The sequence below is a fragment of the Sodiomyces alkalinus genome (assembly GCF_003711515.1).
Source record: "Sodiomyces alkalinus F11 unplaced genomic scaffold SODALscaffold_1, whole genome shotgun sequence".
NCBI lineage: Eukaryota > Fungi > Ascomycota > Sordariomycetes > Glomerellales > Plectosphaerellaceae > Sodiomyces > Sodiomyces alkalinus.
In genome coordinates, this window is record NW_021167079.1 from 6446988 (window position 1) to 6458509 (window position 11522).

General features: G+C 50.5%; 2 protein-coding genes across 2 annotated transcripts; both read left to right on the forward strand.

The window, feature by feature from the left end:
• Positions 1-323: 323 nt before the first annotated feature.
• On the forward strand, positions 324-4018 carry SODALDRAFT_319925 (glycerophosphodiester phosphodiesterase GDE1; the record flags this gene model as incomplete). Its single annotated transcript, XM_028609486.1, has 4 exons — positions 324-340; positions 405-523; positions 591-3793; positions 3875-4018. The coding sequence occupies 4 exons, from the start codon at positions 324-326 to the stop codon at positions 4016-4018; spliced, it is 3483 nt and encodes a 1160-aa protein (XP_028471278.1).
• A 295-nt stretch (positions 4019-4313) lies between these two features.
• SODALDRAFT_327670 (hypothetical protein) lies at positions 4314-5358 on the forward strand. Its single transcript, XM_028610491.1, has one exon. The coding sequence runs from the start codon at positions 4635-4637 to the stop codon at positions 5337-5339; it is 705 nt and encodes a 234-aa protein (XP_028471279.1). The 5' UTR covers positions 4314-4634; the 3' UTR covers positions 5340-5358.
• The last annotated feature ends 6164 nt before the right edge of the window (positions 5359-11522 follow it).

The following is an 11522-nucleotide window of genomic DNA, read 5'->3' on the forward strand; positions in this document are numbered from 1 at the left end:
TCTCTCCGACTCCCACCCAGTCTCTAATACGGCCGAACTACCGAATAAGACAAAATGGCACCTGGACGATCTAACATTTAGACAGCCAGTCGCAAACCAAGTTGCGAGTCTTGTCGTCCTGAAGCAAGGCGGAAGAGGGTTCGACCGTGTGTCTTAAAGATCGGGTTGCCGCTTTTCACCTCTTTTAAACCTTCCTGCTCTGACTTCCGGTAGCTCGCCGAATTTCGGTCTTTTCATTTTCCGAATATCGTCCCATAAGGTTCCTCCCCTTGCCTTTTGTTCCTCACATATCGAAATTCTTAGACCGAGGTCACAGGCTCAGGATGAAGTTCGGCAGAAAGTACGTCCTCCACATCTACCCTTACACACATCTGCCCAAGTCAAGTCATCTGACATCATACTAGCTTGCCACGCAACCAAGTCCCAGAATGGGCATCATTCTATATCAACTATAAAGCCTTGAAGAAGCTCATCAAGGCTGCTTCGGAAACAGTCAAGGCGGGTGGGCAGGTTGATCTCGCAGGTAGGAGCTTGCCTGGACTCTCACTCCGTTACCCAGGCTGTCCTCCCCTCCTAACGTGACGACACAGAGTTTTTCTTTGTCTTGGACCGGAATTTGGAGGATGTAGATTCGTTTTACAACAAAAAGTTCGCCGAGTCCGTTCGCCGCCTGAACCTGCTGCACGATCGATATGGTCGCGGCTCCGAATTCGTCGCAAGCCTCGACCAAGATGAAATCGAGGAGCTCATGGGTGCACTTCTTGAGCTCCGCAGTCAGTTAAGGAACCTCCAATGGTTCGGTGAAATCAACCGCCGTGGCTTTGTGAAGATTACGAAGAAGCTCGACAAGAAGGTCCCCGAGACATCAACTCAGCATCGTTACATTTCAACCAAAGTTGACGTCAAGCCGTTTGCCAAGGACACAAATACTTCCCGGCTGCTTGGCGAGATCAACAAATGGCTTTCGGTCCTCGGCGACGCTCAGAACCTGGACGACTCCAAATCAGACAGATCCGTCCGATCTCTTGGGCGAGCTTCTGCCAAGGCTATGCTCACACTTCCCCAAGCTGTGTTGGACGGGCTCGACCAGGCCATCCGGAAAGACGATGTCACCGCCTTAGAGAAGGTTTTACAAGAAACAAATAAGCCCAAGGATCTTTCTTCCCAGAATCTCCTTTTGAACCTTCTCCAGCGTTCAATTTCAGCAAGGTCCCGAAACACCATTGCCCATCTCATCAAGCACATTCAGACACTAGACGAACCCGAAGATATCAACGGACGCAACTGCATTCACAGGCTCGTCATCCATTTTGGCCGGACCAAAGCGCCTTCACCTGAGAAAGAGCCCAGCGTGTATCCGTTCCCCGTCGGGACACAATTCACATCTCAGTATATGCATCCAGCGACCTCTCCAGGCCCCATCGCTCGAATGCTGAATCAGGACGAAGGCAAGCTGTTGGCCAAAGACGATGAAGCGGTTCAGCTCTTGATATATCTGCTGGACCAGCTTAGTCCCGAACAGAGGCCTGCTCTGAGCGCAAAGGACTCATTTGGCAGGATCCCACTCCACTACGCCGCTCATTTTGGCTTCGTCGTCCTGTGCCAGGTCATCATGGCCAAGATGCAAGAATGGGGCCAGTTCAGTGTCGAGGATGGCATCGATGCGCCCCAATGGCAGGACAAGGACGGCTTTGCCCCCCTGCACCTCAGCGTCATCGGCGGGCATCCTCTCACGACCGAGGCCTTGCTTCGAGGCGAAGACTGGGACGGGTTTCACAAGAAGAAGCTGGAAATGAGAAAACACGTCGCAAAGTCCGGGGCTGTCCTGGCTTTGGCCACTAAAGCCAACTATGAAATCATTGTGCAGATGCTGGTGGATGCCGGCGTCGATGTGAACTGGCGCGACACGGCCGGGGAAACAGCATTGCACGTTGCTGCGCGGTATGGGCATGCTGGCTGCGCCGAAGTCCTCCTCCGGGGAACGGACGAGATGAAGGCTGATGTTGACATTGCCGAGAGTGTGTACTCTTGGACGCCGTTGCATGTCGCTGCTGTGGATGGTCACCTCCCTGTCGTTCAGTTGCTCGTGAATGCAGGAGCCGATGTGAGCAGGCCCGATTCTTCTGGCTGGACCGCGAGAGAGCACGCTGCTCTGCGGGGACACCTCCTGATTGCCCGGCTCCTCGCGACATTAGACAATGTCAGCTCGTCGGCATCGAGTGTGGCCGCCCGGTCTGTGGCCAGTGAGAGCCGTGGCAGCAGCTCGCCACCAGCCTCTCCCGAGACTTCGTCTATCGACGGACGCACGTCAAATGGATCCGTCCGCTCTGCAGAGCCCGTCAAAACCTTTGGCCATCGATACTTGACGAAGGAGAGCCTGGTCCTAGTCAGCCTGGGCTCCATGGACATGCGCAAGAACATTGAAGCTGTCAAGCTCGACCGAGTTCCCCTGACTGAGGCCCATCTAACGGAGCTCGACACCGCTCTCTCTGCTGTCGTCTCGGCCTCTGGAGCTCATGGAGAGCCGACCACCATCGACCTGCCGGTTCACGACAATATCTCTACCGAGCCGATTGTGTTCACAACCCCTGACGTCACCCGGGTCAAACTGCTGTTCGACATTGTGCCGACATACTCGGGTAATGAAAAGAACAAGATTGGCCGAGCGGTGGCCCTCCTTTCCGCAGTAAAACCACCTATAGGCACAAAACGCATGAACCTGCAGGGCGACGTCTGCGTGCCGATCATGGGAGGTAATCTGGAAGTGATTGGCACGGTCAACTTCAACTTCCTGGTTATCACGCCCTTCTCCCATCCCAAAATGGAGATCAACTCGCAGCAGACATACTGGAAGAAACTGGCTTCGACCATGGTTATCGGCCACCGCGGTATGGGCAAGAACTTGACGTCGAACAGGTCACTGCAGCTCGGCGAGAACACTGTCCCGTCCTTCATCGCCGCAGCAAATTTGGGAGCACAGTACGTCGAGTTCGATGTACAGCTGACCAAAGATCATGTCCCTGTCATTTATCACGACTTCCTCGTCAGTGAGACGGGTATTGATGCTCCCGTCCATACGCTTACTCTGGAACAATTCTTGCACATCAACCCCGACTCGAAGCGGAATCCTGTTAGCGAAGTGGCTAATGATGTTGCCAAAAGGGCCGTCATGAATGGCGCAGGGTCTGGAGGAGCCCGGCAACGTTCATTATCGCTGGGGTTCGCAGGAATGCGTTCGGACGGGCTCGACGAGCGGATGAAGCATACGCGCGACTTCAAGGTGAAGGGGTACAAAGCCAACTCACGGGGAAACTTCATCCAGGCTCCATTTGCGACACTCGAAGACCTGTTTCGTCAGCTGCCTGAGAACATTGGCTTCAACATTGAAATGAAGTATCCCATGTTACACGAGAGCGAGGAGCACGAGATGGACACGTATGCCGTCGAGCTCAACTCATTCTGCGATACTGTCCTGTCCAAGGTCTACGACCTTGCGGGGAACCGGCATATCATCTTCAGCTCTTTCAACCCCGACATTTGTCTCTGTCTCAGCTTCAAACAGCCATCAATTCCCATCATGTTCCTCACGGATGCAGGATCAAGCCCGGTAGCCGACGTGCGAGCGTCTTCGCTACAGGAAGCCATTCGATTCGCTAGTCGCTGGAATCTCATCGGAATCGTGAGTACTGCAGAACCGTTCGTAAACAGCCCGCGGCTGGTCCGGGTTGTCAAGGAGAGCGGCCTGGTTTGCGTGAGCTACGGTGTTGCGAACAATGACCCAATCAATGTTCAGGTATGTTTTTTACCCTGTCTGTCAGCGTCCGGCTGGTGAACACCTTTGAGCATCACAGCTAACAACTGCATCCCTCTGTAGCGCCAAGTGAAGGAGGGCATCGATGCTGTCATTGTAGACAATGTGTTGGCCATCAGAAAGGGGCTGACAACTAATGATCCGGTGGGATCGCAAAGTGAGCCTGTAACGGAAGAGATGGCCGAGTCGATGTCACTTTCGGCCTAGAAGAATCATGCATATTCAACAACGACATACTGCAACCGGCATTATAGGGGTTGTCCATCTAGAACGCGTTGTTTCCGGCTATAGCTAGGGTTAGCCTTCAACACCCGGAAAGACCGGGCGCATCAACAACGCCTAGGCAATTACTTCTGAAGAGTTTAGAGGGGGGATTAGGAGACATTTTGCGAACTTCTTCAATAGATGTCGCATGGAAGTGCCCCTCAGATGCGACGAGCACTTTATGGGAGCGTCACAGCTAGAGATAGGAAAGCGATCGATCGCCGTGGATGGCCGTACGGAAGGCCAAATACCCGACACGCCACGCCAGTCTAGACGTGGTCTTCGATTATAGGATTTTGAGACGGACTTGTGGATGTTTCTTTTTTTCTTTTTTACTTTTCTTTTCTCCCATTTGTCTTATTTGCTTCCGTTCAGAGAGCTGGAACTCGTCCTAAGAGCCTCACGCCGATGTCCTTCGTCCGTGCTGTCTGCTCGAAGAGTTGCCTGGCTAGCCCAATCCCTTTCCCTATCTTGTTGACCTGTGGTGGTGTGATTCGAGTCTGCTGACACTGAGGCGCATAACTAGACTTTGGATCTCCTTCCTGTTGACCTAAGCGCAATGGAAGATCTGCAGCGTCCTGGTATTCAGAACCCGACACTGCAACTCTCCAGGGAAGAGATGACAAAGTCGAGACGGTGGTTCGGAGACGACCTTCTGATATATTTGCCTCGCCATGTCCTCCCGCAGGATCATCGCTACGACTTCTTGGACTTGTGCCGAATCCTACGGCGACGGACTAATGCTCAAGAGTGCCATGGTGATCTACCGTTGACAGGACAGTTCCTCCCCGGCTACATACGACATGGTGATGCAAATATATCGTTTCCGCAGGGAGCGGGAACCCCCTTACCCCTCCAAACAGCATTTTCCATGCCAACCAGAATCGTCCATCTACTCTTAGTCTCCTTGAGAAATCACTTCCCAGGAGACATTTGGACGTCCACCAAATGTGCAATATTCACAAGAGGCCCTTCCTCAGCTCATGGAGATGCAAACAACAGAACCATGCTAGCCATTAGCATCAAGCGATGCACCAATGCCACCAGCATCAGACTTGTCAGAGCCTGGTTCTTGACATCCTGCAGGAAACCGAAGGGTATGAGAGGGCAATTGTTTGAGCTGATCGCAGCCTATCGCCCTCTCCAGTGCTTGCGTTTAGTTCAAACAAAAACACACCCGAGACGTGACATCTTATCTCACGGGAAGAGACTGGAAGACCGGAGCCGAACCAGACATATGCCAGCGTTTAAGCAATGGAGATAGCCGCCGTCGGCATTTTTCTTCCCCCCCCCCCCCTCCTCCGCGACCCAGCAATTCAAGGATGGAGAAGAAACAGCTTGTGTCGCTTGCTGTTTCTTTGTCAGGCGGACGTTCTGTCGGAGAACGGCCAAGCCAGCAGTCTTTCCCCCGTTTGACTTCATATCTTTGTGGATGGCTGATTTGTCGATTTGTCTGTCGATTCGTCGTTGACAGGGATAGTCATGACCCGCGGGCGATGTTGGACGACTCCGTATTTCGCCGTGGAGGCGAAGGGCCATGCTTGCGACAGACAGGACGGGATCCCACAGCCGGGGGGTGGCTTAACAACAGTCCTGGTTGGTTTAACAACAGTCCCAGTTGCGTACGCTTGGTCTATTGATACAGGGAGACAAACAATCAGAGGCGAGCTCGGGGATAATATCCAGGATTTTACTTCGCTGAGCTGGGCATTGTTTTTAAGGTACTTCTGCTGCTTTTGACGCCTTTCACCGACAATCTCGCCGAAATGCCCTGTATCGTTGGCAGCATAACAAGGCATGAACAAGCTGACCGTTGGTTGGCCGGTTTCCTCGACTATCACCAGTCACATTTCGGATCGCAACCAGTCTCAAAGGAGAGCATATTTACCCCTTGTTCGTACAGCTCCCAGGTTATGTGAGAAGTGATCAAACAATCAATCCCTGCGCTCCTCCGAAGTCTTTGAGACATTCTTTTCATCCATCGTTCCCCCGGGTCCACACGTATAATGTCCTCCTGGTTATACACGCCATTGTCGCCAACACCCTTTCTTTTCAATTCCCCTGATCTCGGCTTCCTTTTTTCTGACAGGCCATGTGTGCGTACACGAAGTTTCATCGGATCAGACTTTCCGCGACATCTGGCAGGCTCGTCACCGCGATTCAAGCGCAGGATCTCGCATAACAACTAATTACAACGTACATGTACACCATCCGACTCGGAAATGTTCTCTATTTGTCCCTTGTTTTGCGACCTTTCTTTGGCACTGAGAATCCGGACGTCGTGAATGTTAGGCGCCATGGTTTTCTATCAAAACGGTTCCGAGGAAGTCTGCAGACGAAAAAGACTGAAGATGGAGGCCAAAATTCCAAACTTGGGCGACCCAAACAAGTTCAACAAGGACGGAGATAATGATCATCATCCTACATAACGGTCCTCCAGGTTGCCAAGGCTCACGCCAGTGCCGCCACACAGGATTTCGTTCTTATGCATTATATGAAAAATCGACTACCCAAGACAAGGTGGAATGTTAAATCAGGATATGAAGGAGACTGCAGGGTACGACCGGGGTTTTTTTCCCTCTATTGAGTGGCCTCCTTGCCACTTTGTTCGGACTGGGCTCTCCCTCTACCGTCCTCACCAACTCTGCCTGGGTTTCCCTTGATCAGAAATTTAATTGAGGCAGCCGGGGGTGTCCCGAATCCATCATGTCGTTGTGACTAGGTCTCGGCTCCAACCCCCCCCCCCCCTCCCCCCTTCGTCGGGCTCAACATAAATCTGGCCCTTGATCTATCTATGAAGTCAATAGTGAAGAGAGTCATTTCGCCTAAACGACTGGTGATAGTGCGAGAGGCCGATGCCCCCCCCCCCTCCCCCGTTCGCGGCGTCATGCCCTTCTGGGGACAAATATTTTGATGGTTGGCGTCCATCCACGGCGGACGAACCCAAACCCTCCTAGGGCCCAGCTGCACGGGCTCGCTAGTTTCTCGGGAAGACCTAGAACCTGGTCTACAACATTCTTTGGTGGAGAAGCCTTAGTTTGTACTATTCGTACCCGCCTTTTAGAATCGTGGCTTTCCCCAGAGTTGTCAACCACTCTTGCTAGATACCACGATGGTCCCTGACAGCCCCTTTCGCCCCTAGCCAGGAAGAGAGATAGCGAGAACAGATGTGTGCCAGGTTAGGAAGACTAATAAAAGGAACCTCATCTGTTCAACGATCGACTCTTTGGTGGCTGAAGAAATCATGCGAACCCCTGTCCAATACCGACCGCTAAGGCCAACCGGGTCACCGCGACACCCTCCCTAATGACATTTTTGCTGGCAGCTGCTCTCCTGGTCTTGCCCTGGAGAAGTCCGTTATTTTGTCTTGGCGGTGGAAATGCGGGGCGAACCAAGATTTTGGGTTGTCAAGCTGAGAGGCATCGTCTTGTTCGGCCTCCGTAGACATCGACACCCATGACCAGTTGGACGGAGTGTGCCTTGTGGCTGGCGCCGCCGTTTGGGGGCGGCGGAATGAATCCTCTTTTACGAAGTATCTACCCCGTACGTTATACGTTGTACGTTGTCGCCATGGCACTCAGTAATTTTATTTCGTCCACCGTCTCCGCGGATTGACAACGGGATAGATTCAATGCGCCAATAATTAACCCCTGGGCGGTAAAGTCGAATCTGTCACCACCTAGCGGCGGCGCCCGGGCTCGTTGCGACCAGACTGTCGGGCCTCGATTCTTCGAATTGCCGGGCTCGCGAAAGATTTCCGGGTCACGTTAACCATGTCTCGGTAATCTACTTCGTAGAAACTCTTCAGCAATTCGAAACTTGATTTAGCACCGATTAGATCAGATTAGGCGGGGAGGAAGCGGGCAGAAGGACCACCGATGTCTCACCACCCTTGCAGAGGTGTTAGTGTCTGGGACGAATGGCGCGGCCGCTAAAAGAGGCCTAGGTAGTCGCGTGGGAAGCGCTATCACGAAATGGAAATGGCGTTCCGAGATGGCGACCTGCGGTGTGTCACTGACGACGCCACTACCTTGGACAGCTGGCAATGGGGAATGCCGCTACTCGGAACTTAAGCCCTGGGCCCCATGCCTTTGGGAATTCAGCGAACCCGCGACCACGTGGTATGAATGAAAGTTTCGGCTCGTCTTTTATTGCACCCTGTGGCGTCGTGTCAGTCGAGTTCACTAAGAGGAGGAAAGAGGCGCAGATTAACTAACCTTCGCCCTCGAAGAATTAATAAAAGAAGCCGAGTTACGTGGGCCCTGTTGCCTTGAAGCAGGCATACCATCTGGGTCTTCTGGCCGCGAGAGACTATACGACGTACGTTGTAGTACGAAGAGAGAGAGAGCATGATGCCTGCTTATCCGTCCTACGTACATATGACCATCAGTAGCTCGTTGCCCAACAAGTCACAGATACCCACCCTATATTCATGGCTACCTTTCTTACCTACAGCTTTTCCATATGTCTGTGCATCCAGATGACAGGCGATCTTCTTGGTCAAGTCTTTCAGTAGGTTCGTCCGAAGTACCGGTACTATACTATAAGGAGGCTTGTCTGCTTTGTTGGTATTTCCCTGGAGGGTGATTGCTTTCGTCTTCTCAACGTTATTAGCCGCGATGTAATTAAAATGACGTCTCTTCACCATGGAATCAGAAGGGCATGCTTATTGTCGCACGTTAATAGGCACTTAAATGATCAACTTAGTAGAGCAGAAATCTCGTGTGTGTGTGTTATGTTAAGTTACATCTAGGAGAGTCTCTTATACCCTTAATTTAGGTGGTGAAGACTCCGTTATAGGTACCATGTCATTTTGATCCTATCTGGTCTTTTCCGGTATCCACCCTTATTATATCCTGATGCCCGAAGTCCCTGATATCCGGAGCCCTTAGTTATAGAGTGGATCCCCCCTAGATCCCCTATAGACTATATCGTGGTCCTGCCTATACGACACACCTCCTTAGTTAAGGTGGGTCTTCCCAGGTTAACTAACTAATCAGAGGCTTCGGTTTAAACTAAACGCTCTTAACTTTTTCATCGTAAAATCGATAGTCAGGGGAAAACGCCCTCGTAAAAAAGATCTAAATCCGCCCTATTTAACCGTTTAATTTAATTATATCTTAATTAGTTCCTCGATCCTGATTAGCCGGATCTACTTAATCGGATCTATATCTATCGGATCTACTACGCCCTTAGGAGCCTTCGTCGTTACTACGGCCGTGGCTTTAGCGTGTTTAATCTCTTCGTATAGTCGTTTAGACTACTCGATACGGTCCTTTTAATCCGTTAAATTAAGCTATTACTATAGTCTTTCAATTCCTGCCTCCGGTAGTGCCTTTGTTAAACCGTCCGCGATTATCTCCTTCGTGTTAACGTATATAACCTTTAAAAGGCCCTGCTATACTGTCTAACGCGCCTACTAGTTATAAATATTAATATACCGTAGCCTTGTTCGCAGGCGTTATGCCTTCTTATTAATAAGGTTAATAGTCTGTTAATTATCGTAGTATAGCTATAGCTATTATTAGTCTAGCCGAAGCTCTAAATCCCTTAATATCCGGCTAACGAATAGCGTCTCCTTAGCTGCCTCGGTAAGAGCGAGTAATTCCGACTCTATTAACGACGTCGTGATTATCGGTTATTTACCCGCCTTCTAGTTAACGGTGCCGCCGAAAAGCTTTATCGTATATCCTTACGAGCTTTTACGGTCTAGATTATCCCTAAAGGACGCGTCGCTTACTATTAGGAAGAGTTTATCCCCACCGAATTCTAAGTAGTGGTGTCTTATATGGTATAGAAATAGCAGCACTTATTAAGCCCTCTTAAGGTAGTTAGAGGAGGGGTTAACGTTATATTAGGAAAGCTTCGAGTAAGCGAACGCGATATCGGGTCTTATTACGATAGCGGCGTATAGGATAGAACCGATTATTCCCTAATACTAATAGACCTCGGGAATTAACGCGCGGGTGCCGTCTCGGGGTATTACCGGCTCCGTAGATAATAGGACCTTTAGTGGTTTTCGGCAGAGTATATCTACGTAGTATTTAACCGCGATCTTCTCCACGTAAGAGGATTATAATAGCTATAACCTACGGGTGGCTCTATCTCTTAGGACCTTAATTCCTAGGAACCAACGGATTTCTTCGCCTCCTAATAACCTATAGCTTCGCTTAAGGGCAGCCTCGAGGTTATCAGCGTCCGTCTTACGGTCTCTATAATATATAAGTCCGATATCGTTAACGTAGAAGAATAGGATTAAACCGTCGCGGATTATAATATAGAGGTTATTAGGGATAGCTATAAAGCCTATCCTCTATAGCGTGCCGCTAAATTCCTCTTACTATAGTAGTGGCGATACCCTTAAACCGAAGAGGGCTTTCCGTAGTAGCAGGACCTTACCTAGTACTTTATAGCCTTACGGTATCTTTATAAACACCTCTTCCTTAAGGCTAGCGTTAACGAACGCGTTAACGGTATCGAACTGCCTTATTTCCAGGTTGAATCGCGCGGTGATCGCTATTAGTACGCGGAAGGACCGCGAGGCTAGCGTTACGGCATAGTTATCTTTAGTCTCTAACCGTTTTTATTAATCCCCTTAGACTATAAGGCGTGCCTTACACCTAAGGAGGGTGCCCTCCTTATTAAATTTATAGGTGTATACCTATTTATAGGCGAGGACTTATTACTTATTAGCCTAATTACTACTTACCTCCTACTAGTAGCCTATCTATCGGTGCCCCTTAAGGTGTTCCCCCTCGGCCTATAACCACCGCTCCCATAACAGGTGGAGGCGTATATCGCGGTGGTGCTTTAGTAGAGGCGGGAGATCCTCGCGGGTTACGTGCGATAGCGGCTAAGAGGTGTTAAAGGGAGTAGAATCTATAGCACCGACGTCGTCGTCGTTAATAGCTTATTTCCTCGCGCGTGTAGGGTTATAAGTCCTGCTAGCGTTAAAGAACGCCTTTTAGGCGTTATCGTTCTAGACCTTCTCAGTCGTGTATAGACTTACGATAGTTCTCGTGATAGATAGGCGCGTGGGTAATAGGCGCACGGCCGACGGGAGTATAGCCGACAGGCACCCCCTAAGGGCACCTATAGCTATCCGTTAGTGGTTATCGTGTTCTTCTACCTTAGCGCCCCTGACCACTGCTAACGCTATAAGAAACGCGCGCGCGGGATCTTCCGGGGATATTAGAGGCGTGGGAAACGGTTTAAACCTCGTAGTGGTAAACCGTGAAGTGTCCGTAGTAATAGCGGTGGCCTCTCCCGTAGTAATAGCGGTAGCGTTAGAGTTACGAGGTTCTAAATCTATAGCCTAGTTATTAGGCTATAGATTTAGAACCTTATCTATAGTAATAGTAGTAGCCTCTCTCGTAGTAATAGCGACGGCCTCGCCTTTATCCGTAGTAATAGCGGTAGCGTTAGAGTCTTCCGACTCAAGATCTAA